Raw genomic sequence first — 25,986 nt, 5'->3', positions numbered from 1 at the left:
AAGGTGGTCTTGGTGATATCATCAGGGAAGAGAGCGGACTGGAGGCAGAAGTGCATATTGCATTGATTCAAGAAGCCTCGACAGTGTTGAGGGTCCCTGGAGAACCGTGGAGGAGCAGGAAGCGGTATGATGGGACGGACCATCATGCAGGGCCTATGTAGCCTGAAGCAGGAGGGACCAATGGGCCCGAGGAGACTGCATAATCCAGACAGGCACCAAGCTGCTCCACTGCCATGGTGAGGAACTCTAAGACCTTTTGTTGTCTGAGGATCTTCTGAGCCAGGCTCAGGATGGCCTACAGGGCAGATGCTTCTACCAGGTCCATAGGCTTGGCAATCTGTTATGAGTCTGTTACCAGATGTGGACCCTTGGCCTGAGGTGGTGTTGGCGCTACCTGAGGAAGAAGACCCCCCAGGTCCCCACTGTTGGGAGGCGAGGCCAGATGAGAAGAAGGGGCCAGCTGGAACTTTGCCACTACCAGCCCACATTCCCCGCAAGTTGAGCCCTTGGGTACCAAGGCTGGCTGGTCTTAGGTGGGCCCCTACGTGGATGATCCCGATGGTGCGGCTGGAAGAGGCAGAGGATCAAGAGGCCGGAGAATGCAGTGGGAGAAGAAGTGAGGTCTGGTCCAGGGGTCTGAGGCAGGCGGCAGAAGACGAGGTCAAGAGGCAAGCCAGGTCAGAAGCCAAAGGGCAGGATCAGGAGTGCCGGATCAGGAATGCTGAATTAGGAACGCCGGATCAGGAGCACTGAAGACAACATCGAGGAGACCTGTTGCCAAGTTGCCTGCTGGGAGTCCGATGCAGCCTTAAGTAGGTTGGGGTTGATGATGTCATCCGAAGGGGCCAGCTGCATTTCCCTGCCACCAGCCCTTTAAATCTTGGCTGGGGCCGTGCGTGTGCATGTAAGGTAGGCCTGAGCCGAGGCGGCGGTTGGCAGCGACCTGGCCACAGACAGAGCAGGACAGGCCCCAGCGGTGTGGGAGTGAGAAGGCCTGCTTCGGGAGATGCTCCCCATAGCTGCAAGGGAGCTGGAGCCTGCTGCCGACATGGGAGGGCATCGGGAGGTATATGGTGGCAAACGTAACACAAATATACAGATAAAATAGCCCCATTGCTAGCATTTTGGTACTGTCGGAGAGCGATATTATTCAACTACTGGTGGTGATCACAGCTGCACAAAGCAGGAATTCAGGGCCACACGTTATGACCTCGAGACTGGTGTGCAAAGACAGAGACAAGGGGAAAAACAGTGACTCCAAGATGGCTGTCCCTGGCGGACTTTTCCCTGGATGAGATGACAATCAACCGACTGACAACGGTGGTGGTCGCTGCATTAGACCATAAATTTGAAAGTATTTCCAATCATTATGGAACTTAAGGACTCAATTCAAGACATTGGTCGACGTGTTGAAACAGCTGAGGGCTGCATCTCCATTGTGGAACATGACACACTAGTGCTTACAACGTGTGTGGCCCAACTAGAAAATAAGCTTAAGGCAGTAGAAGAGGAAGCCAAATATCTAGAAAATAGATCTCGGTGAAACAATCTTAGGGTTTGGGCTTGCTGGAGGAGATTGCCAAAAGGACTGTGAACCTGTGGCTTGCCAGACAGCAATATGGCTTTTTTTCCTAAAACAAAAGCCTTCCTGGTGGAAAGTCTCCCTACTCTGATTCTGAAAAATAAGGAAAGAAGTTTGTAAAAAAATAAAATAAGCTCCAGAATAAGAGGGATATTAAGGCTGAGAATTTTCACTACCTACCCTGATACCTTACCCTAAAAACTTTGTATATGAGGGTATGACCAATAGGTGTGGGTTAAGGTACCCACACCCGCTTGATACTTTATACACATTTCTGTGGTTATCAATTGAGGTTTGAATGCACAAGCCTGTGGAATGTAAGCTCTCTATAGAAATTTGTACTGTAATTCCTACAGCGATATATTTGCCAAAGCTTCTTTCAAGTGCATAAATAATATGATAGAAAACCTTGTGACAGGGAAAAGCCACTATTCACTGCTTACACATTTCGTTATAGGAACACTTGAAGTCCAAATGATGCAAAGCCTTGTGTAACTTCAAAAGGGAAATCCTTTCCAATTCCTCAGTCTGAAAAAATGTGTCCAGTTTGGTTAAGAACATAAGAACATAAGAAATTGCCATACTGGGTTAGACCAAGGGTCCATCAAGCCCAGCATCCTGTTTCCAATAGTGGCCAATCCGGGCTACAAGTACCTGGCAAGTACCCAGACACTAAGTAGATCCCATGCTGCTGATGCCAGTAATAGCAGTTGTTATTCTCTAAGACAACTTGATTAATAGCAGTTAATGGACTTCTCCAAGAACTTATCCAAACCTTTTTTAAACACAGCTATACTAACTGCACTAATCACATCTTCTGGCAACAAATTTCAGAGTTTAATTGTGCATTGAGTGAAAAAGAATTTTCTCCAATTAGTTTTAAATGTGCCCCATGCTAACTTCATGGAGTGCCCCCTAGTCCTTCTGTTATCCGAAAGAGTAAATAACCAATTCATATCTACCCGTTCTAGACCTCTCATGATTTTAATGACCTCTATCATATCCTTCCTCAGCTGAACAGCCCTAATCTAACCTAACAGCCATATCCTCTCCAAGCTGAACAGCCCTAACCTCTTTAGTCTTTCCTCATAGGGGAGCTGTTCCATCCCCTTTATCATTTTGGTTGTCCTTCTCTGTACCTTCTTCTTTTGAGATGCGGTGACTAGAATTGTACATAGTATTCAAGGTGTGGTCTTACCATGGAGTGATACAGAGGCATTTTGACATTTTCTGTTTTATTCACCAATCCCTTCCTAAAGGTTTGTAGAGTGAAAGCCAAATCCTCCACCTTTAAAGATGCAACATAGCGTCATAATTGTAAATAAGAAAATAAGTCCTTGTCCCCCAAAGCATATTGAGCTTTCAACTGTTGAAGACATAGTATCACCCCATTCTCATCTAGAATTTCTCCAAGAGCAATACACTAGTGACATGAGCTTAGTTGAGGGGCTAAAAAAGGTACAGGGAAGGACTAAAAAAATATGAAAGGGTATGGAATGACTCACTTATGAAGAGAGAATAAACAGGTTAGGGCTATTCAGCCTGAAGAAGAGACAATTGAGAGGTGATATGATAGAAGTTTATTATATCATGAGTGTAAGGATCCATTGCCAAGTGCTCTTCCAGGCAGCAGGTGGCACTCTGAGCCACTTGAACTGTCTGTCTAGTCCTCCCAGCTCTGTGCTTCTCAATTCCCCCTGGCAGCCATCTTATTTCTTATACAGGCTTGTCCTTCTACTGAGGCAGTCTCAGTACTCAGTTGCCAGAGCTTGGTCCTACCTTCCAGTCCTCATACCATGGCTCTGTTCCTATATCCAGAAGACTACATTATCTTCAGCTTCTTCTTTTAGTGTTCCTATTTGTTCTACCTGGGCTCCTGGATTTCTGGTTCATTCTTGCTCCTTACTATGTTCCAGACGTCTTGCTCCCTGTTCGTGCACAATTGGGCTGTGGAGTTTGTTGCCAGAGAATGTCACCAAGGCTAGTAAAATAGCTTTGTTTATAAAAAAAGTTTAGAAAATTTTTGTAGAACAAGTCCATAAATATCTATTAACCAGATAGCCTTGTGTGCCTCCACTGCTTTCCCTATAGGAGAAAGCAATATGAAAAGGACTTTCCTATTTGGATCTGCTGGGTTCTTCCAAGTGACCTGGACTGACCTCTGTTTGAGACAGAATGCGGGGCTTGATGGACCCTGGTTTGATTCAGCATGGCATTTCTTATGTTCTTATGTAAGGTAGGCATGCACTTTTATTTTGAAAATTAGTGCAAAGTCTATGGATAAAAAGTGCCCACAGATTTTGTCCCAAAGCAGAGAGTTTGAAAATTGCCATTGCAATGTTATCCCTTGTGCTTTCAGGCTCACTGTGGGCTGTTACTATGCAGAGGCAGGGCAGTATACACAGTGCATATTACTTGTGCTCTCAAGGTTTATAACAGCCGTTACTACATTAACAAAGGGAGTTGGCCAAAGTAGTTAATATGTAACAGCATCAGCAGAAAGAGGATGTGCTAGTAAAGGATTTGCCACCGGACAATGCTGTTCCATTTGTGATGGATATAGGAGAGATATCAATCTGTCTTTTCTTCTATAAGAGACTTGGCAAACATTTTGTCAGATGCTGCTACAAGTGGAAAAGCAATAAGACCCCTTGATAAGACCCTATAGCAGTGAACAGGATGGGACTGAGCCAAACTGCTGCAGAAAGAGAGGTACGTGATGATTAATAACAAGCATCTTACTACTTCTATTCATTTATATTGCTCTACAAGACATACGCTGGGCTATACAGATGCACATAAGAGACAGTGGTTGCTGTGTGATGCTTACAAATGAATTAAGACAGACAGACAAGGAGAGAGCTAGTGATAAGATTTATGGTCTGTAATGAAGGTGAATAAGTGGGGTTTAATTGAGAACAGGGACCACTGTATCTCATTGGGTAAAGCTGCAAGAAATTTGGTCTTTGGCCCACAAACAGTCTCTTACACTGCCCTGTGTTGATGCCATTTTTATAGTCCTTTAGTTTCAGATTTCATTGGCTTACTTTTATATTTATGTAACTGTCAACTGGGATTTCCAATACTGTGATTTGACACACCACTTTTTGGCATTGAAAAGTAAATAAAATTTGCTGTTGGACAACCTAAATTGACACTGTTCCTTTCTTTTCTATATTGAGATTTTGATGGTTGGGCTGTCACTGATTTACTTTTGATTTAACTTTTATATTTGCCACTAAGCACAAAAATATATAATCGTCAGAGAAAAACTGAATAGAGCAAACTCATACAGTGAATATACTGTACATGCCTCGTAGAGTTTGATCTCTTCCATGAAACTCTTAGGTAGCAAAAAAGTTCCAAAGGAAGTGGAAAAGATATGCGCATGCATTTGCCATCACAAAAGGAAACAAAATTAATAATTTTAAGGGTATTTGTATATTTATGACGTACCAAAAAACACTTCTGAAATTGTCCACTTAATTTACTTTATCGTCAACAAATAATATTTCCCAACAATTTATGGACTTACGTAAAAACTTAAAATCAAGTCATAAATCATTTAAATATTTTTGTTTTCAGTAATGACCAGAGTTATTGGGCATTATTTATTTATTTTATTTATTTAGACATTTTATATACCGTCATTCTGTATCAAGATCACAATGGTTTACAAAATAACATTCATAATTTTAGAGCAGAATTAGCACATATAGAGTGAAATGCTCCAATACAAATTATTCTGCTAGCTAATACATATAACAAAACATATAACATATAACAGCTAATCCATCTTAGCAATCAGTAATTGTAATTCATGTTTCATTGCATCTGTCCTACTTGCTTCCAGTCCAAAGAGCTCGCATCATTCTTAATATTGAAATTTCCTATCTCTCTTCTCACAATTTATTCCTCATGGTGCAAATTTAACCCTTGTCCTTCTTGATACAGTCTTTCTCACACACTCTGTTGATTTTAAGTATGATTATATGCATTTTTAAAAAGCCATGTTTTTAGCTCACATTTAAATCTATTTTTATCTGGTATCAGATGAAACATCTCAGGTAGTGAATTCCAAAGCTTTGGACCTGCTATAGAAAACACATGATCTCTTATTTGGGACAGGTGTGCATTCTGTATTGTTGGAAAAAACAGAATTCCTCTATTTTGGGATCTTAGTGCTCATTGAGGTATGTGTATTTTTAATTTCACACCTATCAGACCAGAATCACTGGAATGAATTATTTTGAATATTAGTGTTAATACTTTGTAATATATTTCAGATTGTACGGGTAGCCAGTGCAGTGAAATCAGAGTGGGTGTAGTATGATCAAATTTCTTAGACACTAATGAGTCTAGCTGAAGCCTTTTGAAATAATTATAGGGGTTTGAAAAAACATGCAGGAAGACCCAGTAATAAAGAATGTTGCGCTGCGATGGATGAGAGCACCAGGGGGCGCTCTCTAGCGCGGGGCGAAATGTGTGCCCTTCCGGTGAAACGTCCTTACCCTGAGCCTCGACCAAACCTGTATGCTTCCTTGAGACCACCAACACAATGGTGGTCTCTGAATGGTCCTCTGACCGTTCCAAGCCCTTTCAGACTGCTGCTAGGGAGTGACGGGAAGCAGCAGGTAGGACAGAGGACAAGGCAGATGAGGATAAGACATAGGACAAGGATTCAGATGAAGGCTCAGATGTTGAGGTAAACTTGAAAGGAGTGTTGTGACATCACGCGCCCTACACACCCCAGCCGGGATGGTCGCAGACTACGTTGGAGGCGAAGCAGCAAGGCTGGCATTGACTCAATTACATTCGAGTTCAAGATGGCAATAGGTACTGAAGAAAAGGACTGGAATCCAAGGAGAAGGACATCAGGATAGACAGATGAAGGTAATCGGCCAAAACTCCAAGTGGCCCCGTCCTGAACTGAGCTTCGGGAACCCGGCGTGATCGACGTATCAAGAAGGTATTCTGAAGTTAGACTTGAAGACGGATCACAGGAGGGAAGTTCTGGAACCCTGAACATGAAGAAGATCAGACGAGAGTGAAGATCCGAGACGGTACTCAGATGGACGAGGAAGATCTTCGATCTGAGATGAAGGAGACTCCATATAGAGCACTAGCACCCACAGCCAGGGAGAAGGCTGCCGTGGCCAGATCGGCCCTCAGGCTATCCACCAGAGCACTGCCCTCTGTGTGGTCCCTCTGGCTCCTCCTGCAAGCTCCTCCCTGGGTGTTTCCTGCTTCAGCCTACAAAAGGCTTCCACTGTCAGTCCTTCCTCGCCTTCACAAGGAGCAACTTCCTTCCTGGAGCTGGTCTCCTGAGGATCTCTGTTTTCAGTCTAGAGCATCGAAGGATGAAGACGAGTCTCCAAGGCAAGGTTCCAGGACATCCGGAACAGACTCCCCGGACACTCAATGAGGAGCAGCTGGGACAGACAAAGCGGACATCCAGAAGACTCCAGACCCAGGAGGGACAGACAGGAACATGAGTTCCCTTGGCTCCGGAGATGGATGAATCCCACCAGTGCCCTACACACCCCAGCCGGTGTGGTGACGGACCACTGGGCCACCACGCGCCCTACCAGCCCAGCCGGACTGGTCGCGGACCAAAAGGGACGGGAAGACGGAACCTCAGGAACCTCTGGACTAGAACGGAACATCAGGATATTGCAGACATCAAGGCTGGAATGGAGACATCAGGATACAGCTGGAATGGAGACATCAGGATACTGAAGACATCACGAAGACAAGAGACCAGGAACGTAGAACATCAAAGAAATCAGGAACAAGGAATGGGATCCCAAGACAAGGATGCCAGGCAGGAGCTGAAAGCAGAGATCCTCAGGAGACAAGCTCCAGGAAGGAAGTTGCACCTTGCGAAGGCGAGGAAGGACTGACAGATGAAGCCTTTTGGAGGCTGAAGCAGGAAACACCCAGGGAGGAGCTCGCAGGAGGAGCCAGAGGGACCACTCCCTGCTGGCCCTTTAACTCAAGGAAGGAGGTGCGGCCTCGTGCCTAAGGAGAGGAGGTGCGGCCTCGTGCCTAAGGAGAGGAAGCAGGAAGTCTGCAGGACCCTGGCAGCGGCCTTGCAGATGCCGGCAGTGAGGAGGAGCTAGAACTGGGCCGTGCAGGCCCCGATGTGGGAGGCGGCGTCCAAGCCGCGAAGAGGAGGGCAGAGGAGCAGCCCCATGCTGCAGGGGAGCCCGAAGGCATCGGTGGCCTCTACGCCGCAGAAAGAGACCCGGCGCGGCTCCTAGCGTCGGTGGCTCCTGCCACATGAGGGCAGGCCTCCAGGCCTGCTAGAAGATGGCAGCATCCACTGCTGGAGAGGTCCAGGGCTGCGGCCTCTGGACCATGGAATGGCAGTGGCTCCATGCTGCGGGAGAGGCCCCTGCTTCTGCGGACACCGGGTCGCATAGAAGAGATGACTGCGGCCTCCTGCGACAATGGGACACGGCAGCAAGGCCCGCTGTGCTGAGGACAGCTTTGGCAGTCCCCGGACCCCATGGGAGTGGCGTCGGAAGTCGGGCTGAGGGAAGGAGGAAGGTAAGAGGCCTCCCATGGCTCCAGCCACGGGAGGAATCGCAACAAAGAGTTACAGTAGTCTAGGTTTGAGAATATAAGAGTTTGCAATCTTATACAAACATTCTCAAAAATAATAAAGGTTTCAGCCAATGTAATATATGCAATCTATATTGACTAATTTATTGATGTGCTTTTTCATAGTAAAATTTTCGTCTAACTGAATCCCTAAATCAAGTACTTGATTTGAGAAGGTATTTTGAAAAGTCCCCAAGTCAAGAACTGATGGTTTAACCATAGATGAAATTTCTCCTTAGCCAAATTATTTCAGTCTTATTGGAGTTTAATGTTAGTTTAAGCTGAGACAGGACTTGCTGAATAGCTTTCATATAGTCTGATAGTGTCAACACTGAATGTTCAAATGATTTGGAAAATGGAATGTTAAACTGCATGTCATTGGCATACAAGAAGAATGAAATCCCTAGACCCACCAGTAATTTACACAGGGGAAGCATATTGAATAAGGTTGCCGATAGGGATCAACTTTGAAGAACTCCTTTATCTATATGGAAAGTTTCAGATATGTGATTGCCCAGTTTAACTTGAAATGACCTATTAGATAGAAAGGAAGAGAACCATCTGAGTATACTTCCATCAATCCCAATGTTGATCAACTGATTATGTAACAGGGATGATCCATAGTATCAGAGTCTGCCGTTAAATCAATTAGCACAAGAAAATAAGATTCAGCAGAATCAAATCCTCATAACACATCGTCCATTAAGGAGAGGTGTAGAGTCCCAGTTGAATGGTGTTTCCTAAATCCAAATTGATTTGGAAAAAGACTATCTTGGTCTTCCAAGTGGTTCACTAGTTGGACTAACACAACTTTTTCAAGTACCTTTGAGAGAAAAGACAAGTTGGAAACGGGATGATAGCTTTTTCAATCAGTTCTACCAGTTTTATTTTTAAGTATTGGCTTTATGACAGCTTGTTTTAATCCAGATGGAACAAGTCCTTCAGAAAGCAAATGAATGATTATTTATTTATTACTTTATTTATAAGAACATAAGAAATTGCCATGCTGGGTCAGACCAAGGGTCCATCAAGCCAAGCATCCTGTTTCCAACAGAGGCCAAACCAGGCCACAAGAACCTGGCAATTACCCAAACACTAAGAAGAACCCATGCTACTGATGCAATTAATAGCAGTGGCTATTCCCTAAGTAAACTTGATTAATAGCCGTTAATGGACTTCTCCTCCAAGAACTTATCCAAACTTTTTTTGAACCCAGCTACACTAACTGCACTAACCACATCCTCTGGCAACAAATTCCAGAGCTTTATTGTGCATTGAGTGAAAAAGAATTTTCTCCGAATAGTCTTAAATGTGCTACTTGCTAACTTCATGGAATGCCCCCTAGTCCTTCTATTATTCGAAAGCGTAAATAACCAAGTCACATCTACTCATTCAAGACCTCTCATGATCTTAAAGATCTCTATCATATCCCCCCTCAGCCGTCTGTTCTCCAAGCTGAACAGCCCTAACTTCTTCAGCCTTTCCTCATAGGGGAGCTGTTATATCCCCTTTATCATTTTGGTTGCCCTTCTCTATACCTTCTCCATCGCAACTATACCTTCTCCATCGCAACTATATCTTTTTTGAGATGCGGCGACCAGAATTGTACACAATATTCAAGGTGTGGTCTCACCATGGAGCGATATAGAGGCATTATGACATTTTCCGTTTTATTAACCATTCCCTTTCTAATAATTCCTAACATTCTGTTTGCTTTGACTGCTGCAGCACACTGAGCCAACGATTTTAAAGTATTATCCACTATGATGCCTAGATCTTTTTCCTGGGTGGTAGCTCCTAATATGGAACCTAACATCGTGTAACTACAGCAAGGGTTATTTTTCCCTATATGCAACACCTTGCACTTGTCCACATTAAATTTCATCTGCCATTTGGGTGCCCAATCTTCCAGTCTTGCAAGGTCCTCCTGTAATGTGTCACAGTCCGCTTGTGATTTAACTACTCTGAATAATTTTGTATCATCCACAAATTTGATAACCTCAATCGTCGTATTCCTTTCCAGATCATTTATATATATATTGAAAAGCACCGGGCCAAGTACATATCCCTGAGGCACTCCACTGTTTACCCTTTTCCACTGAGAAAATTGACCATTTAATCCTATTCCAGTGGGAACACTGAGAGGAGAGGATCACCTTGCTGGTGGCTGAAAGGAATCAGTACGTTTTTGCTTGGAACATTGTCTTTTTTAAAAGTATTGGGGCAAAGTTAACTATTTGGGAATATTATTTAGTGTGTTTGTGTGTTTGTGCCTTTAATAGTCAGAAAGGCAGTGAATAAACAAGTTAGACTGTTTGTATTTTTAAACAGTCAGTCAATAAGGTAGCAGTAGGTAGGCAGTGAATAAACAAGTTAGACTGTTTGTATTTTTAGTCAGCCAATAAGGTAGCAGTAGGTAGTGTGTTTATTTTTAAAAGTCTGCAGAACTGAGTGTTCTCCAGACTTTTAAAGAACTGAGTGTTTGTATTTAATACTAACTGAGTGCTTGTATTGAAAAAAAAAACCACACAAAAAAACAACAACCCCAAAAAGTAGCAAGAAGCTAGAAATAAGCTAGGAGCAGTGTATACCTAAGTAAAAAAGTTGAATAGTTCAGCTCAGTTACTCACCTTGGAAAGGTGTTGAGGTAGTGTGATTGGGTTTGAATAGGGACCAACATTTGTTAATCAAGAGAGCAGTGAGTCACTCAGGCTGACTAACTGAAGTTTGACTGTTTGTATTTCCCAACCCTCCCACTCTTCGCCCACCCACCCCTAGCTCATCCCTTAATTTATAGGCAGGTGCCACTTTCACAAAAAAAAAAAATTCAACAAAAACTTTATTGAGAATTCGATCAGACCCCGGTAGGCCACTACCAGACACATAGTGAACTCACTAATACATTTAAAGGACGTTAGACACATTCCTACTCCCATAGCAACCTAAAACTTAACTAGGAACTGAACAAAATTGAGATGAAGGCAGCAGTCCAGCAGCAAGAGGGGGGCTTCCCAGTCTTTTGCATCGAGTGTCACATGTATGATTTTTTACCCACCGGTGAGAAGTTGTACATGTGCATGCGATGAAAAGAGCTCCTGGCTCTCAGAGAACGAGTCCGATCTCTGAAGGCTAGAGTGGCAGACCTGGAGGAGCTGAGGCAGACAGAGAGGTATATAGATGAGACCTTCAGGGACATAGTAGTCAAGTCCCAACTTCAGACTGGCAGCCCTGGTGCTGCCTTGGAGGAAGAAGGTCTCATGATGGGAGAGCACCAACCAGGTGCAGCAGGAAAGGATCCTGTAGCAAGGACCTGCTCTCCAGGTGATGCATTATCCTTTCGCACTGAGGATATCTCCCCAAGGCCTACTGCCCAGGAGGGAAAGGTTAGGTCGGCCGTCATAGTTGGTGATTCGATTATTAGGAATGTAGATAGCTGGGTGGCTGGTGGGCGTGAGGATCGCCTGGTAACATGCCTACCTGGTGCGAAGGTGGCGGACCTCATGCGTCACCTAGATAGGATTTTAGACAGTGCTGGGGAGGAGCCGGCTGTCATGGTACATGTGGGCACCAACGACGTAGGAAAATGTGGTAGGGAGGTTCTGGAAGCCAAATTTAGGCTCTTAGGTAGAAAGCTTAAATCCAGAACCTCCAGGATAGCATTCTCTGAAATGCTCCCTGTTCCACTCGCAGGTCACCAGAGGCAGGCAGAGCTCCGGAGTCTCAATGCGTGGATGAGACGATGGTGCAAGGAAGAGGGATTCAGTTTTGTTAGGAACTGGGGAACCTTTTGGGGAAGGGGGAGTCTCTTCCGAAGGGATGGGCTCCACCTTAACCAGGGTGGAATCAGACTGCTGGCACTAACCTTTAAAAAGGAGATAGAGCAGCTTTTAAACTAGAACAAAGGGGAAAGCCGACAGTCGCTCAGCAGCACATGGTTCAGAGAGAGGTATCTTTAAAGGATACTAATAATGCATTAGAATTAGGGCATCCCGACAGTGAGGTTCCAATAATTAGAAAAGTAGTCCAAGTGCCTGTAACTAAAAACTCACCTGAGCTAAAAAATTCTAACTTATCCCTATCAATTAAAAAGCAGAATGAAAATACAAACAAAAAACAAACTTTGAAATGTTTGTATGCTAATGCCAGAAGTCTAAGAAGTAAGATGGGAGAATTAGAATGTATAGCAGTGAATGATGACATAGACTTAATTGGCATCTCAGAGACATGGTGGAAAGAGTATAACCAATGGGACAGTGCTATACCGGGGTACAAATTATAATCCAATGACAGAGAGGAGCACTCGGGAGGAGGTGTGGCGCTTTATGTCCGGGATGGCATAGAGTCCAACAGGATAAACATCCTGCATGAGACTAAATACAAAATTGAATCTTTATGGGTAGAAATCCCATGTGTGTCGGGGAAAACTATAGTGATAGGGGTATACTACCGTCCACCTGGTCAAGATGGTGAGACGGACAGTGAAATGCTAAGAGAAATTAGGAAAGCTAACCAAATTGGTAGCGCGGTAATAATGGGAGACTTCAATTACCCCAATATTGACTGGGTAAATGTATCATCGGGTCACGCTAGAGAGATAACGTTCCTGGATGGAATAAATGATAGCTTTATGGAGCAATTGGTTCAGGAACCGACGGGAGAGGGAGTAATTTTAGATCTAATTCTCAGTGGAGCACAGGACTTGGTGATAGAGGTAACGGTGGTGGGGCCGACTAGCAATAGTGATCATAATATGATCAAATTTGATTTAATGACTGGAAGAGGAACAGTGTACAAATCCAAGGCTCTCGTGCTAAACTTTCAAAAGGGAAACTTTGATAAAATGAAAAAAATAGTTAGAAAAAAACTGAAAGGAGGAGCTACAAAAGTAAAAAATGTCCAAGAGGCGTGGTCATTGTTAAAAAAATACCATTCTAGAAGCAAAGTCCAGATGTATTCCACACATTAAGAAAGGTGGAAAGAAGGCAAAATGATTACTGGCATGGTTAAAAGGGGAGGTGAAAGAAGCTATTTTAGCCAAAAAATCTTCATTCAAAAATTGGAAGAAGGATCCAACAGAAGAAAATAGGATAAAGCATAAACATTGGCAAGTTAAATGTAAGACATTGATAAGGCAGGCTAAGAGAGAATTTGAAAAGAAGTTGGCTGTAGAGGCAAAAACTCACAGTAAAAACTTTAAAAAATATATCCGAAGCAGAAAGCCTGTGAGGGAGTCAGTTGGACTGTTAGATGATCGAGGGGTTAAAGGGGCACTTAGAGAAGATAAGGCCATTGCGGAAAGATTAAATGATTTCTTTGCTTCGGTGTTTACTGAAGAGGATGTTGGGGAGGTACCCGTAATGGAGAAGGTTTTCATGGGTAATGATTCAGATGGACTGAATCAAATCACGGTGAATCTAGAAGATGTGGTAGGCCTGATTGACAAACTGAAGAGTAGTAAATCACCCGGACCGGATGGTATACATCCCAGTTCTGAAGGAACTAAAAAATGAAATTTCAGACCTATTAGTAAAAATTTGTAACTTATCTTTAAAATCATCCATTGTACCTGAAGAGGATAGCAAATGTAACCCCAATATTTAAAAAGGGCTCCAGGGGCGATCTGGGAAACTACAGACCGGTTAGCCTGACTTCAGTGCCAGGAAAAATAGTGGAAAGTGTGCTAAACATCAAAATCACAGAACATATAGAAAGACATGGTTTAATGGAACAAAGTCAGCATGGCTTTACCCAGGGCAAGTCTTGCCTCACAAATCTGCTTCACTTTTTTGAAGGAGTTAATAAACATGTTGATAAAGGTGAACCGGTAGATATAGTATACTTGGATTTTCAGAAGGCGTTTGACAAAGTTCCTAATGAGAGGCTTCTAGGAAAAGTAAAAAGTCATGGGATAGGTTGTGATGTCCTTTCATGGATTGCAAACTGGCTAAAAGACAGGAAACAGAGAGTAGGATTAAATGGACAATTTTCTCAGTGGAAGGGAGTGGACAGTGGAGTGCCTCAGGGATCTGTATTGGGACCCTTACTTTTCAATATATTTATAAATGATCTGGAAAGAAATATGACGAGTGAGATAATCAAATTTGCAGATGACACAAAATTGTTCTGTTGCGATCCCGGGCCGTCCCCGGGACCGCCACTCACCCTGTCACGGTACCCCTCCGGTTCCGCCGCGTTTTCGGGCCGTGCAGGCCCCAAGAGCGGCGCTCCCACGCCGCGCTGGCTGCCGGCGTTCTCCGCGGCTAGGCTCCGCCCCCTAGCCGCGCGCGCGGCAGGCCCCAGCTTTTAAAGGGGCCAGCGCGGGACACAACGGCACTGCCCCCCGGATGACGTCAGATGCTAAGGGTATTTAAACCCTGCACTGTGAGGCCTTCCTTGCCTTGCAACAAGGTTCCAGGTTTCCTGTCTTTAGTTGCTGCGTCCTGTGCTTCCTTGGTTTCCTGATTCCTGATCCCGGACTGGCTTACGACGACCCTCTGGCTCCTGATCCTGATCTGGCTTACGACAACTCCTCGGCTTCTGACTCTGGACTGGCTTACAACGATTCCCTGGCTCTCGACTCTGAACTGGCAAGCGGCGATTCCCTGGCACTCGACTCTGGACTGGCAAGCGGCGACTCTCTGGCACTTGACTCTGGACTGGTGAGCAACGACCCTCCGGCACTCGACCGCGGCTCCCGTCTGACTCTGCCCCCGCGGGCTCTCCTAAGTCCCAGCGGCCGGGTTCCTACGGGCTCCTCCTGGGGGGACTCCGGCTTCCAGGGTGAATCTCCTAAGTCCCAGCGGCCGAACTCCTACGAGCTCCTCTCGGGGGAGGCTCGGCTTCCAGGGCGAAGACTTCCTCACCACTGTGTCAGCTCCATCTGTCTTCCTCTCCCTTGCTTAGCCCTTGGTCGCAAAGGGCTTTCCAGGGCCTTCCTCGGGCCAGCCACTTCTCCGTCCTTGCCACCTCTCGGTCGGGGCTACTGCTACTACCTCGCAGTACTCCATCTTCCGGTCCCGACCGGCCCAAGGGTCCACGAACCCAACAGATTGCAAGGCCATGGACCCGGCGGACCTGGCCGGCCTCAAAGCCATCCCGGGCATAGCCCAGAAACTGCAACAACAATAGTCCTGCCTCGATACTCTGATGTCAGCAGTCCAGCGCCTGGCGGATCGCGTTGAGGGGACCTCTGCAACTCGCCCTGTAGCATCCTCGTCCCAGGCCAGCGCCAGTTCGCCTGTCCCGGTACAGATGCCAGCACCGCCTAGATATTCCGGAGACCCGAAGGCGTGTCGGGGGTTTCTCAACCACTGCTATATCCGCTTTGACCTTCTGCCTGCTCAGTTCTCTACGGACCGGTCCAAAACGACCTACATCATTTCTCTCCTGGACGGGAAACCCTTGACCTGGGCTTCTTCCCTCTGGGAACGCCAAGACTCCCGGTTGAATAACCTTGTACTCTTCGTCAAGGCCTTCCAGAGGATTTTTGATGAGCCGTCCCGAGCCTCCACGGCCGCCTCAGAACTCCTCCAGTTGCGACAGGGTAATCGCCCCCTAGAAGAATATGCGATGGAGTTTCAGACCCTGGCCACTGAGCTGGCCTGGGGGGAGGACAGCCTACACGGGATATTCCTGGAGGGTCTTTCCCCTCGACTCCAGGATGAACTCGCGGCCCGGGAGCTCCCGGACGACCTCCAAGAGCTCATCGAATTGGCCGGACGAGTGGATCGGCGCATTCAGCGCCGTTTCCGAGAGCGAAGGTCCGTACAGGGACCGGTCGCCCGTCATACCACGCCACCTCGGGCCCGACCTTCACCTTCTGTGACAGCTGCCATCCCGCCGGAGGAACCCATGCAGTTGGGCCGAGGCCCTCTCTCGGCTGAAGAACGAAGGCGTCGACGCTCGCAGGGCCTATGCCTCTATTGTGGTGGTAAGGGGCATTTCCTGGCTCGCTGCACAGAGCGTCTGGGAAACGCCAGAACCTAGAGTCTAGCGGGGAGTTGACTCTAGGCAGTATCTCTCCGGACTCCCCATGCACTGTTCCAGCTAAACTCTGTCTTCCTGGAGGAGGGATCGACACCCTGGCGCTGCTCGACTCTGGGTCCGGGGGGAATTTTATCCTCCGTGATCTGGCGCAACAACTGCAGCTCCAGATCCTGCCTCAAGAACCTCCTTTGCGGGTATCATCTATCCAAGGGGTCCCCCTTCCAGGGTCCATTACTACTCGTACGCGCCCTCTCCAGCTTCAGGTCGGGCTCCTTCATAAGGAGGAGATCTCTTTCCTCATCCTCGAAAGGTCCATTCACCCGCTCATCCTCGGACTGCCCTGGCTAAGGAAACACTCGCCAGTAATCGACTGGCACTCGCTTCAGATCACGTCTTGGGGACCAGCCTGCTCCCACAGTTGTCTTCCGGCTCGTCCGCTTCAGACCCTTCCGCTTCTGACAGCCCCGCTGACAGTACCACCACAGTACCAGGCCTTCCGGGATGTCTTCTCTAAGGAGAAGGCTGAGTTACTTCCTGAGCATCGCCCCTTCGACTGTGCGATTGACTTACTGCCAAATACCACGCCTCCGCGTGGTAGAGTTTACCCTCTGTCCTTGCCTGAGACCAAGGCCATGTCTGCTTACATCAAGGAGAATCTAGACCAAGGATTCATAAGACCCTCCAAATCCCCCGCAGGCGCCGGCTTCTTTTTTGTGGCCAAGAAGGATGGGTCCCTTCGGCCCTGTATCGACTACCGGGGCCTGAACCAGATCACCCGACGAGACCGCTATCCGTTGCCCCTGATTCCGGAACTCCTAGATCGCCTGCAGGGGGCCCGTATCTTCACCAAATTGGACCTTAGAGGGGCATACAACCTCGTACGGATACGACCGGGAGACGAGTGGAAGACCGCCTTTAACACCAGGGACGGTCATTATGAGTACCTCGTCATGCCTTTTGGTCTCTGCAACGCCCCAGCCGTGTTTCAAAATTTAATGAACGAGGTACTGCGCGACCTCTTGTACACCTCAGTCATAGTCTACCTGGACGACGTGTTGATTTTTTCCCGGGACCTTGAGGAACATCGCCAACACGTGCGCCAGGTTTTGCTAAAATTACGAGAAAACCGACTGTATGCCAAACTGGAGAAATGCCAGTTTGAAGAGGAATCCTTGCCCTTCCTGGGGTACATCATCTCCTCGACTGGTTTCCGCATGGACCCTGATAAAGTTGCAGCTATCCGGAAATGGCCACAGCCTATGGGGGTAAAGGCGCTCCAGCGGTTCTTAGGCTTCGCCAACTTCTACCGCCACTTCATCCCGCAGTACTCCACCTTGGTGGCTCCCCTTACGGCTCTCACACGCAAGGGTGCCGATGCCCGGAATTGGACTCCAACCGCCGTACAGGCCTTCCAGACTCTAAAGGAGGCTTTTCTTCAAGACACCTGTCTCCGGCACCCGGATCCGGTACGCCCGTTCATAGTGGAGGTGGATGCTTCCAGTGTGGCTGTAGGGGCCGTCCTGTCCCAGATTTCCACAGACGGTAAAGCTCGACCATGTTCCTACTTCTCCCGGAAATTTTCGCCTGCCGAAAGGAACTATGGTATCGGGGACAAAGAACTACTGGCCATTAAATTAGCCTTTGAAGAATGGCGCCAGTGGTTGGAGGGGGCCCAATACCCAATCGTAGTGTATACGGACCACAAGAATCTGGCGTACCTATCCCAAGCACAAAGACTCAACCCCCGACAGGCACGCTGGTCACTCTTTTTTAGTCGGTTCAACTTTTCACTTTGGTACCGACCGGCGGCCAAGAATATTAGGGCGGACGCTCTCTCACGTACTACTGAAATGGAAGGCACCTCTGAACCCCCTCAGTACATTCTGGATCCAGCGAAGGTCCAATTGTCTGCCACCGACTTAGCACCTGCCGGGAGGACGGTAGTCCCACTCCGCTCAAGGAAAAGGGTCCTAGCTTGGGCGCACGACTCACTGACGGCGGGTCACCCCGGGATCTCCCGGACTCTGGAACTACTAACCGAGTTCTATTGGTGGCCACGGGTAAAGGAGGATGTCCGTCTTTATGTCCAGTCTTGTCCCACATGTGCACAGCAGAAGTCCTTACCAGGCCGTCCCTGGGGTCTCCTCCAGCCACTCCCTGTACCCACGGAACCGTGGACGCACATCTCCACAGATTTTGTGGTAGAGCTGCCCCCGTCCCAGGGTAAAACGGTGGTGTGGGTCACCATTGACCGTTTCTCGAAAATGGCTCACTTTGTGTCTCTGGCCAAGTTACCCACGGCCCCGGAATTAGCTGAACTGTTTATCCAGCACATCTTCCGTCTGCACGGCTTGCCGCAGCACATTGCCTTGGACCGAGGGCCCCAATTTACGGCGAAATACTGGCGGGCGCTCTGTAGAAAATTTGGGGTTCAGTTAGACTTGACCACGGCATTTCACCCCCAGGGCAACGGCCAAGTGGAGCGCACGAACCGAACCCTGAAGGCGTTCCTCCGGGCTTTTGTAGGGGAACAGCAGGACAACTGGGCTGCCCTACTTCTGTGGGCGGAGTTCTCTTACAATCGCCATCGACACTCTGTCACGCTACAGTCTCCCTTCAAGCTGGTTTATGGAAAGGTTCCCAAACCGCCACTACCGTTATCGATCTCTACATCCTCGCCAGCGGCGCAATTGACAGCCAGCCAGATTCATCAGCTTTGGCACTCCACACAAGAAAAGCTCCGTCACACCGCCGCACGCTTCAAGGCTTATGCGGATAAGTCTCGGCGACCTGCCCCAGTGTTTCTGCCTGGTTCAAGAGTGTGGCTCAGCACCAAGAACATCCAACTTCGCCTGCCCTCCATGAGACTAGCGCCTCGTTACATTGGTCCTTTCCAGGTAGCCGAACGTGTTGGTGCGGTTTCCTACCGCCTGCGTCTTCCCTCTACCCTTCGCATCCATGACGTCTTCCACGTCTCTCTCCTCAAACCGGTGGTCCTCTCCTGCTTTCGACCCTTGCCTCCGAAGCCCACTGCTGTTACTTCTGACCCGGGAGCCACGTACACAGTTAAAGAGGTGCTGGATGTCCGGTTCCGTCGCCATCGCTGGGAGTACCTCCTGTCTTGGGAGGGCTACGGGCCCGAGGAGAACTCGTGGGAACCTTCCTCTCATATCCTGGATAAGGATCTCCTTCGCCGGTTCCATCTGGCGCATCCGGCCAAACCCCGGCCTCCTGGGAGGGGGCGCAGGGGAGGGGGTACTGTTGCGATCCCGGGCCGTCCCCGGGACCGCCACTCACCCTGTCATGGTGCCCCTCCGGTTCCGCCGCGTTTTCGGGCCGTACAGGCCCCAAGAGCGGCGCTCCCACGCCGCGCTGGCTGCCGGCGTTCTCCGCGGCTAGGCCCTGCCCCCTAGCCGCGCGCGCGCGGCAGGCCCCAGCTTTTAAAGGGGCCAGCGCGGGACACAACGGCACTGCCCCCCTGATGACGTCAGACGCTCAGGGTATTTAAACCCTGCACCGTGAGGCCTTCCTTGCCTTGCAACGAGGTTCCAGGTTTCCTGTCTTTAGTTGCTGCGTCCTGTGCTTCCTTGGTTTCCTGATTCCTGATCCCGGACTGGCTTACGACGACCCTCTGGCTCCTGATCCTGATCTGGCTTACGACAACTCCTCGGCTTCTGACTCTGGACTGGCTTACGACGATTCCCTGGCTCTCGACTCTGGACTGGCAAGCGGCGATTCCCTGGCACTCGACTCTGGACTGGCAAGCAGCGACTCTCTGGTACTTGACTCTGGACTGGTGAGCAACGACCCTCCGGCACTCGACCACGGCTCCCGTCTGACTCTGCCCCCGCGGGCTCTCCTAAGTCCCAGCGGCCGAGTTCCTACGGGCTCCTCCTGGGGGGACTCCGGCTTCCAGGGTGAATCTCCTAAGTCCCAGCGGCCGAACTCCTACGAGCTCCTCTCGGGGGAGGCTCGGCTTCCAGGGCGAAGACTTCCTCACCATTGTGTCAGCTCCATCCGTCTTCCTCTTCCTTGCCTAGCCCTTGGTCGCAAAGGGCTTTCCAGGGCCTTCCTCGGGCCAGCCACTTCTCCGTCCTTGCCGCCTCCCGGTCGGGGCTACTGCTACTACCTCACAGTACTCCATCTTCCGGTCCCGACCGGCCCAAGGGTCCACGAACCCAACATGTTCAGAGTAGTTAAATCACAAGCAGATTGTGATAAATTGCAGGAAGACCTTGTAAGACTGGAAATTTGGGCATCCAAATGGCAGATGAAATTTAATGTGGATAAGTGCAAGGTGATGCATATAGGGAAAAATAACCCATGCTATAATTACACAATGTTGGGTTCCATATTAGGTGCTACAACCCAAGAAAGAGATCTAGGTGTCATAGTGGATAACACATTGAAATCGTCGGTTCAGTGTGCTGCGGCAGTCAAAAAAGCAAACAGAATGTTGGGAATTATTAGAAAGGGAATGGTGAATAAAACGGAAAATGTCATAATGCCTCTGTATCACTCCATGGTGAGACCGCACCTTGAATACTGTGTACAATTCTGGTCGTCGCATCTCAAAAAATATATAATTGCGATGGAGAAGGTACAGAGAAGGGCTACCAAAATGATAAGGGGAATGGAACAACTCCCCTATGAGGAAAGACTAAAGAGGTTAGGACTTTTCAGCTTGGAGAAGAGACGACTGAGGGGGGGATATGATAGAGGTGTTTAAAATCATGAGAGGTCTAGAACGGGTAGATGTGAATCGGTTATTTACTCTTTCGGATAGTAGAAAGACTAGGGGGCACTCCATGAAGTTAGCATGGGGCACATTTAAAACTAATCGGAGAAAGTTCTTTTTTATTCAACGCACAATTAGACTCTGGAATTTGTTGCCAGAGGATGTGGTTAGTGCAGTTAGTATAGCTGTGTTTAAAAAAGGATTCGATAAGTTCTTGGAGGAGAAGTCCATTACCTCCTATTAAGTTCACTTAGGGGCGGATTTTAAAAGCCCTGCATGCGTAAATCCTTCTGGATTTACGCGCGCAGGGCCCTTGCGCGCCGTCGCACCTATTTTGCATAGGCCGCCGGCGCGCGTAAAGCCCCGGGACGCGCGTAAGTCCCGGGGCTTTCAAAAAGGGGCGGGAGGGGGCGTGTCCGGGGGCGTTCCTAAAACGACGCTGTGTTTCGGGGGCGTGCCGTGGCGTTTCGGGGGTGGGCTCGGGGGCGTGGCGCCGGCCCGGGGGCGTGGTCGAGGCCTTCGGACCAGCCCCCGGGACCAGAGGACGGAGCGGGGCTGCCAGCCGATGCGCGCAAAGTTAGGAGGGGGGTTTAGATAGGGCCGGGGGGGTGGGTTAGGTAAGAACATAAGAAAATGCCATACTGGGTCAGACCAAGGGTTCATCAAGCCCAGCATCCTGTTTCCAGCAGTGGCCAATCCAGGTCATAGGAACCTGGCAAGTACCCAAAAACTAAGTCTATTCCATGTAACCATTGCTAATGGCAGTGGCTATTCTCTAAGTGAACTTAATAGCAGGTAATGGACTTCTCCTCCAAGAACTTATCCAATCCTTTTTTAAACACAGGTATACTGTGGGGGGAAGGGAGGGGAAGATGGGGGGAGGGCGGAGGGAACAGGCAGCGCGCGCTGGCCGCAGCGCGCGCTGGCCTCGGCGTGCGCAGGTCGCACAAATGTGCACCCCCTTGCATGCGCCAACCCCGGATTTTATAAGATACGCGCGGCTACGTGCGTATCTTATACAATCCAGCGTACTTTTGTTCGCGCCTGGTGTGCGAACAAAAGTACGCGATCGTGCAAGTATTTAAAATCTACTCCTCAGAGAATAGCCACTGCCATTAGCAATGGTAACATGTAATAGACTTAGTTTTTGGATACTTGCCAGGTTCTTTTGGCCTGGATTGGCCACTGTTGGAAACAGGATGCTGGGCTGATGGACCCTTGGTCTGACCCAGTATGGCATTTTCTTATGTTCTTATGTTCTTACTCTCTGTTTCCTGTCTTTTAACCAGTTTGTAATCCACGACAGACATCGCCTCCTATCCCATGACTTTTTAGTTTTCGTAGAAGCCTCTCATGAGGGACTTTGTCGAACACCTTCTGAAAATCCAAATACATTACATCTACCGGTTCACCTTTATCCACATGTTTATTAACCGCTTCAGAAAAATGAAGCAAATTTGTTAGGCAAGACTTCCCTTGGCCAAATCCATGTTGACTGTGTCCCATTAAATCATGTCTTTCTATATGCTCTACAATTTTGATCTTGAGAATAGTTTCCACTATTTTTCCCGGCACTGAAGTCAGGCTCACTGGTCTATAGTTACCCGGATCACCCCTGGAGCCTTTTTTAAATATTGGGGTTACATTGGCCACCCTCCAGTCTTCAGGTACAATGGATGATTTTAATGATAGATTACAAATTTAACTAATAAATCAGAAATTTCATTTTTAAGTTCCTTCAGTACCCTAGGATGAATACCATCCGGTCCAGTTGATTTGCTACTCTTTAGTTTGTCAATCTGGCCTACTACATCTTCCAGGTTCACAATGATTTCGTTCAGTTTGTCTGACTCATTACCCCTGAAAACCATCTCCTGAACTGGTATCTCCCCAACATCCTCATTAGTAAACACGGGAGCAAAGAATTCATTTAGTGTTTCTGCAATGGCCTTATCTTCCCTAAGAACCCCTTTAACCCCTCGGTCATCTAATGGTCCAATCGACTCCCTCACAGGTTTCTTGCGTCGTATATATTTTAAAAAGTTTTTATTATGAGTTTTTGCCTCTATGGCCAACTTCATTTCAAATTCTCTCTTCGTCTGTCTTATCAATGTTTTACACTTAACTTGACAATGCTTATGTTTTATCCTATTTTCTTCAGATGGATCGTTCTTCCAATTTTTGAAGGATGTTTTTTTTGGATAAAATAGCCTCTTTCACCTCTCCTTTTAATCATGACGTTAATCATTTTGCCTTCGCTCCACCTTTCTTTATGTGTGAAATACATATGGACTGCACCTCTAGGATTGTATTTTTAAACAATGTCCAAGCCTGTTGAACACTTTTAACCTTTGCAGCTGCACCTTTCAGTTTTTTTCTAATTAATTTCCTCATTTTATCAAAGTTTCCCTTTTGTTAGTGTTAGGGCTGCAGATTTACTTATTGTCCCCCTTCCAGTTATTAGTTTAAATTTAATCATGTTATGATCCTTGTTGCCAAGTGGCCCCACCACCGTTACCTCTCTCACCAAATCCTGTGTTCCACTAAGAATTAAATCTAAAATAGCTCCCTCTCTTGTTGGTTCCTGAACCAATTGCTCCATAAAGGAATCATTTATTACATCTAGGAACTTTATGTCTCTAGCAAGTCCTGATGTTACATTTACCCAACCAATATTTGGGTAATTGAAATCTCCCATTATTATTGCACTGCCAAATTGGTTTGCTTCCCTGATTTCTCTTAGCATTTCATCATCTGTCTGACCATTTTGTCCAGGTGGACTGTAATATACTCCGATCACTATACTCTTACCCAACACACATGGGATTTCTACCCATATAGATTCTACCTAGCATTTAGTCTCTTGTTTGATCTTTATCCTGTTGGACTCTATACCCTGCCGGTATGCAATTTTTATATACCGTTGCACAGAAAACAAGTTTCTATCTCTACGGTTTACAAATAAAATAGAAAATTCATAACGTAGCTTTGAATGGAAAAAAATTAAGGTAGTGATTTTAGGAGTAATAACACAGTTTACTTCTTTCAGTGAACTGGCTGGGATTGGGTCACGTGGATGAATAGCTGGTTTAATTTTGGTGATAATTCGACTGACTTCACGATTGGTTACTCTGTCAAACATAGACCATTTAACCAGGCCATAGGAGTCCTCAAGGGCTCTTGTAAGAGAAATGACAAGGAAATGATTTTTCAACCTATTAATTTTGTCTAAAATGAATGTGGCATATTCATTACATGCGGCCTTTGAAAAGTTATAGTTTCTCAAAAAGGAAGTGATAATTTATGGGTCTTTAATTATATTTTTAACAATATCAAAGAGTAATTTAGAGTTAAATATTACTCCATGGATCTGTTAAGCTAGTAATCTTTTTTTTTCTTTGTTGGTTAATATCCGGTATTTAGTTAGGAGAGACCTAGATTTTCTAAGGGATTTTAAAATAGGACATTTCCGCCATTGTTTTTCCAATTTTCTAAGGATCTGTTTAGTACATCTTAAATTATCATTATACCATGGATTCTGCAGATTGGAAGCATGGTTTTCTTTGTTAATGGTTCTCGTTAGTACAGGACTGAGGTTATCAGCTATGACATTGTTAATGGTTCTCGTTAGTACTGGACTGAGGTTATCAGCTATGACATTGACAATCTGGCAGAAGAAGCATTAGCTTGATTTAATTCAAGGAGCTTATTTTCTATTGATTCTGAAAGTATCTCCATATCTATTTTTTTCGTGAAGGCAAAGGTGAGATTTTGGTTTATGCTTTTAGAAGGTGGGTTAAGGAAGGTTATTTCAGCCTTTATTAATTCGTGGCCAGACTAGGGCAGTATAGTGTGGTAAGATTTAAATAATTAGACAGCTACTGATATTGGTAAAAATTAGGTCTAATATATGCCCTGCTTTATTGGTAGCTTTCATAATAAATTGAAACCACCCTAATGCATCCATTGCCTCCAAGAACATTTCACAGGCTACTGTTCTAGGTTTCTTATCTACATGGAGGTTAAAGTCTCCTACGATTAAAGTAGATTCTGTTGATGGAAATACCTTAGTAAATAATTCAATCAGGGGTGAACAATCTTTTTGTAGTATACCAGGGGGGGGGGGGGGGAACGGGACAGTAGACTAGACCTAAATTTAATTGAGATTTTAGAATTGCCCCTCATTGGAAGGACTAATTTCTACTTTGTAGGATACTAATTTAAGTTCTATTTTACTAATTATTAACAAAGCCCCACCTTTCTGCATAGGTCTAGGAAAATGAAATACATCATAATTGGGATGAGAAACTTGATTTATCAGAACATTATCATTAGTATTGAGTCAAGTTTCAGTGATTAAAAAAATAGTGGGATTTAAATCCTCTAGCCAGTCATTAATCAGGGGGATATTTCTTTTGTCAGACACCATAAGAGCAGAGTAAACATTAAGCAAGAAGGAATTAAGATGTTGTTACTTATAACCAGAAAGACCAAGTTTCCATTCCTTTTTTGATTCTTTCTTGTGATACCTCTTAGTTCTCCATACAGATCTTGGCCTAGAATAGGTGTAATGAAGCAACTTTCATCCATGATTCAAATAAAGAGAAACCAGGGTTCAATTAAGTGAACATATCTGGTCTGTATGGGGCAGTCGAGCAATCGAGCAGTCAGGGCTGCTGCCAGCCGATCTTCTGGCTGGTGGAGGCCAGGTAGTAGAGGCAGCAGAGATGGTGCAGTTGATACTCCTTCAGTGTCCGCGTTGTGTCTAAACAGCCCTGTGCCCGATAATGATGTTGGCGGTGGGTGGGCAGGCTGCCTAGCATGGGCTTCTCTCTTGTAGAAAATGGAGCAGCCAGGCAGTTGAGCAGACGGGGCTGCTGCCAGTTTGGGGCTGGCTCAGCCGAGCCCCTGGGTGTCTTCAGCCCTGGTAAAGTCACTGAAAAGGAGGATGTCATTTCCTGGTGGGCCAGCTGCACCCTGGAGCCCAGTTGGAGGTGAGCAGGGGGAAGGGGCCACAATTTGGGGGGGAGGTCGAGTGAACGCACTATCTCCCAGCCCTCGCAGTTCCATCCTA

The 25,986-nt window shown here is 46.9% G+C and overlaps 1 protein-coding gene across 1 annotated transcript in view; it reads left to right on the top strand.

Moving 5' to 3' along the window:
- The first annotated feature begins 4,066 nt into the window (after positions 1-4,066).
- Positions 4,067-25,986, top strand: part of LOC115088235 (cGMP-dependent protein kinase 2-like) — a 195,116-nt gene continuing 173,196 nt past the window's right edge. Inside the window, exon 1 of the mRNA XM_029596301.1 lies at positions 4,067-4,294. Within this exon, the coding sequence (XP_029452161.1) occupies positions 4,262-4,294 (33 nt within the window). The 5' untranslated portion in view covers positions 4,067-4,261. The remainder of the gene's footprint in view (positions 4,295-25,986) is intronic.

The sequence above is a fragment of the Rhinatrema bivittatum genome, chromosome 3, assembly GCF_901001135.1.
Source record: "Rhinatrema bivittatum chromosome 3, aRhiBiv1.1, whole genome shotgun sequence".
NCBI lineage: Eukaryota > Metazoa > Chordata > Amphibia > Gymnophiona > Rhinatrematidae > Rhinatrema > Rhinatrema bivittatum.
Note: the sequence above shows the minus strand (reverse complement) of the source record. Positions and strands in the feature narration are given on the sequence as shown.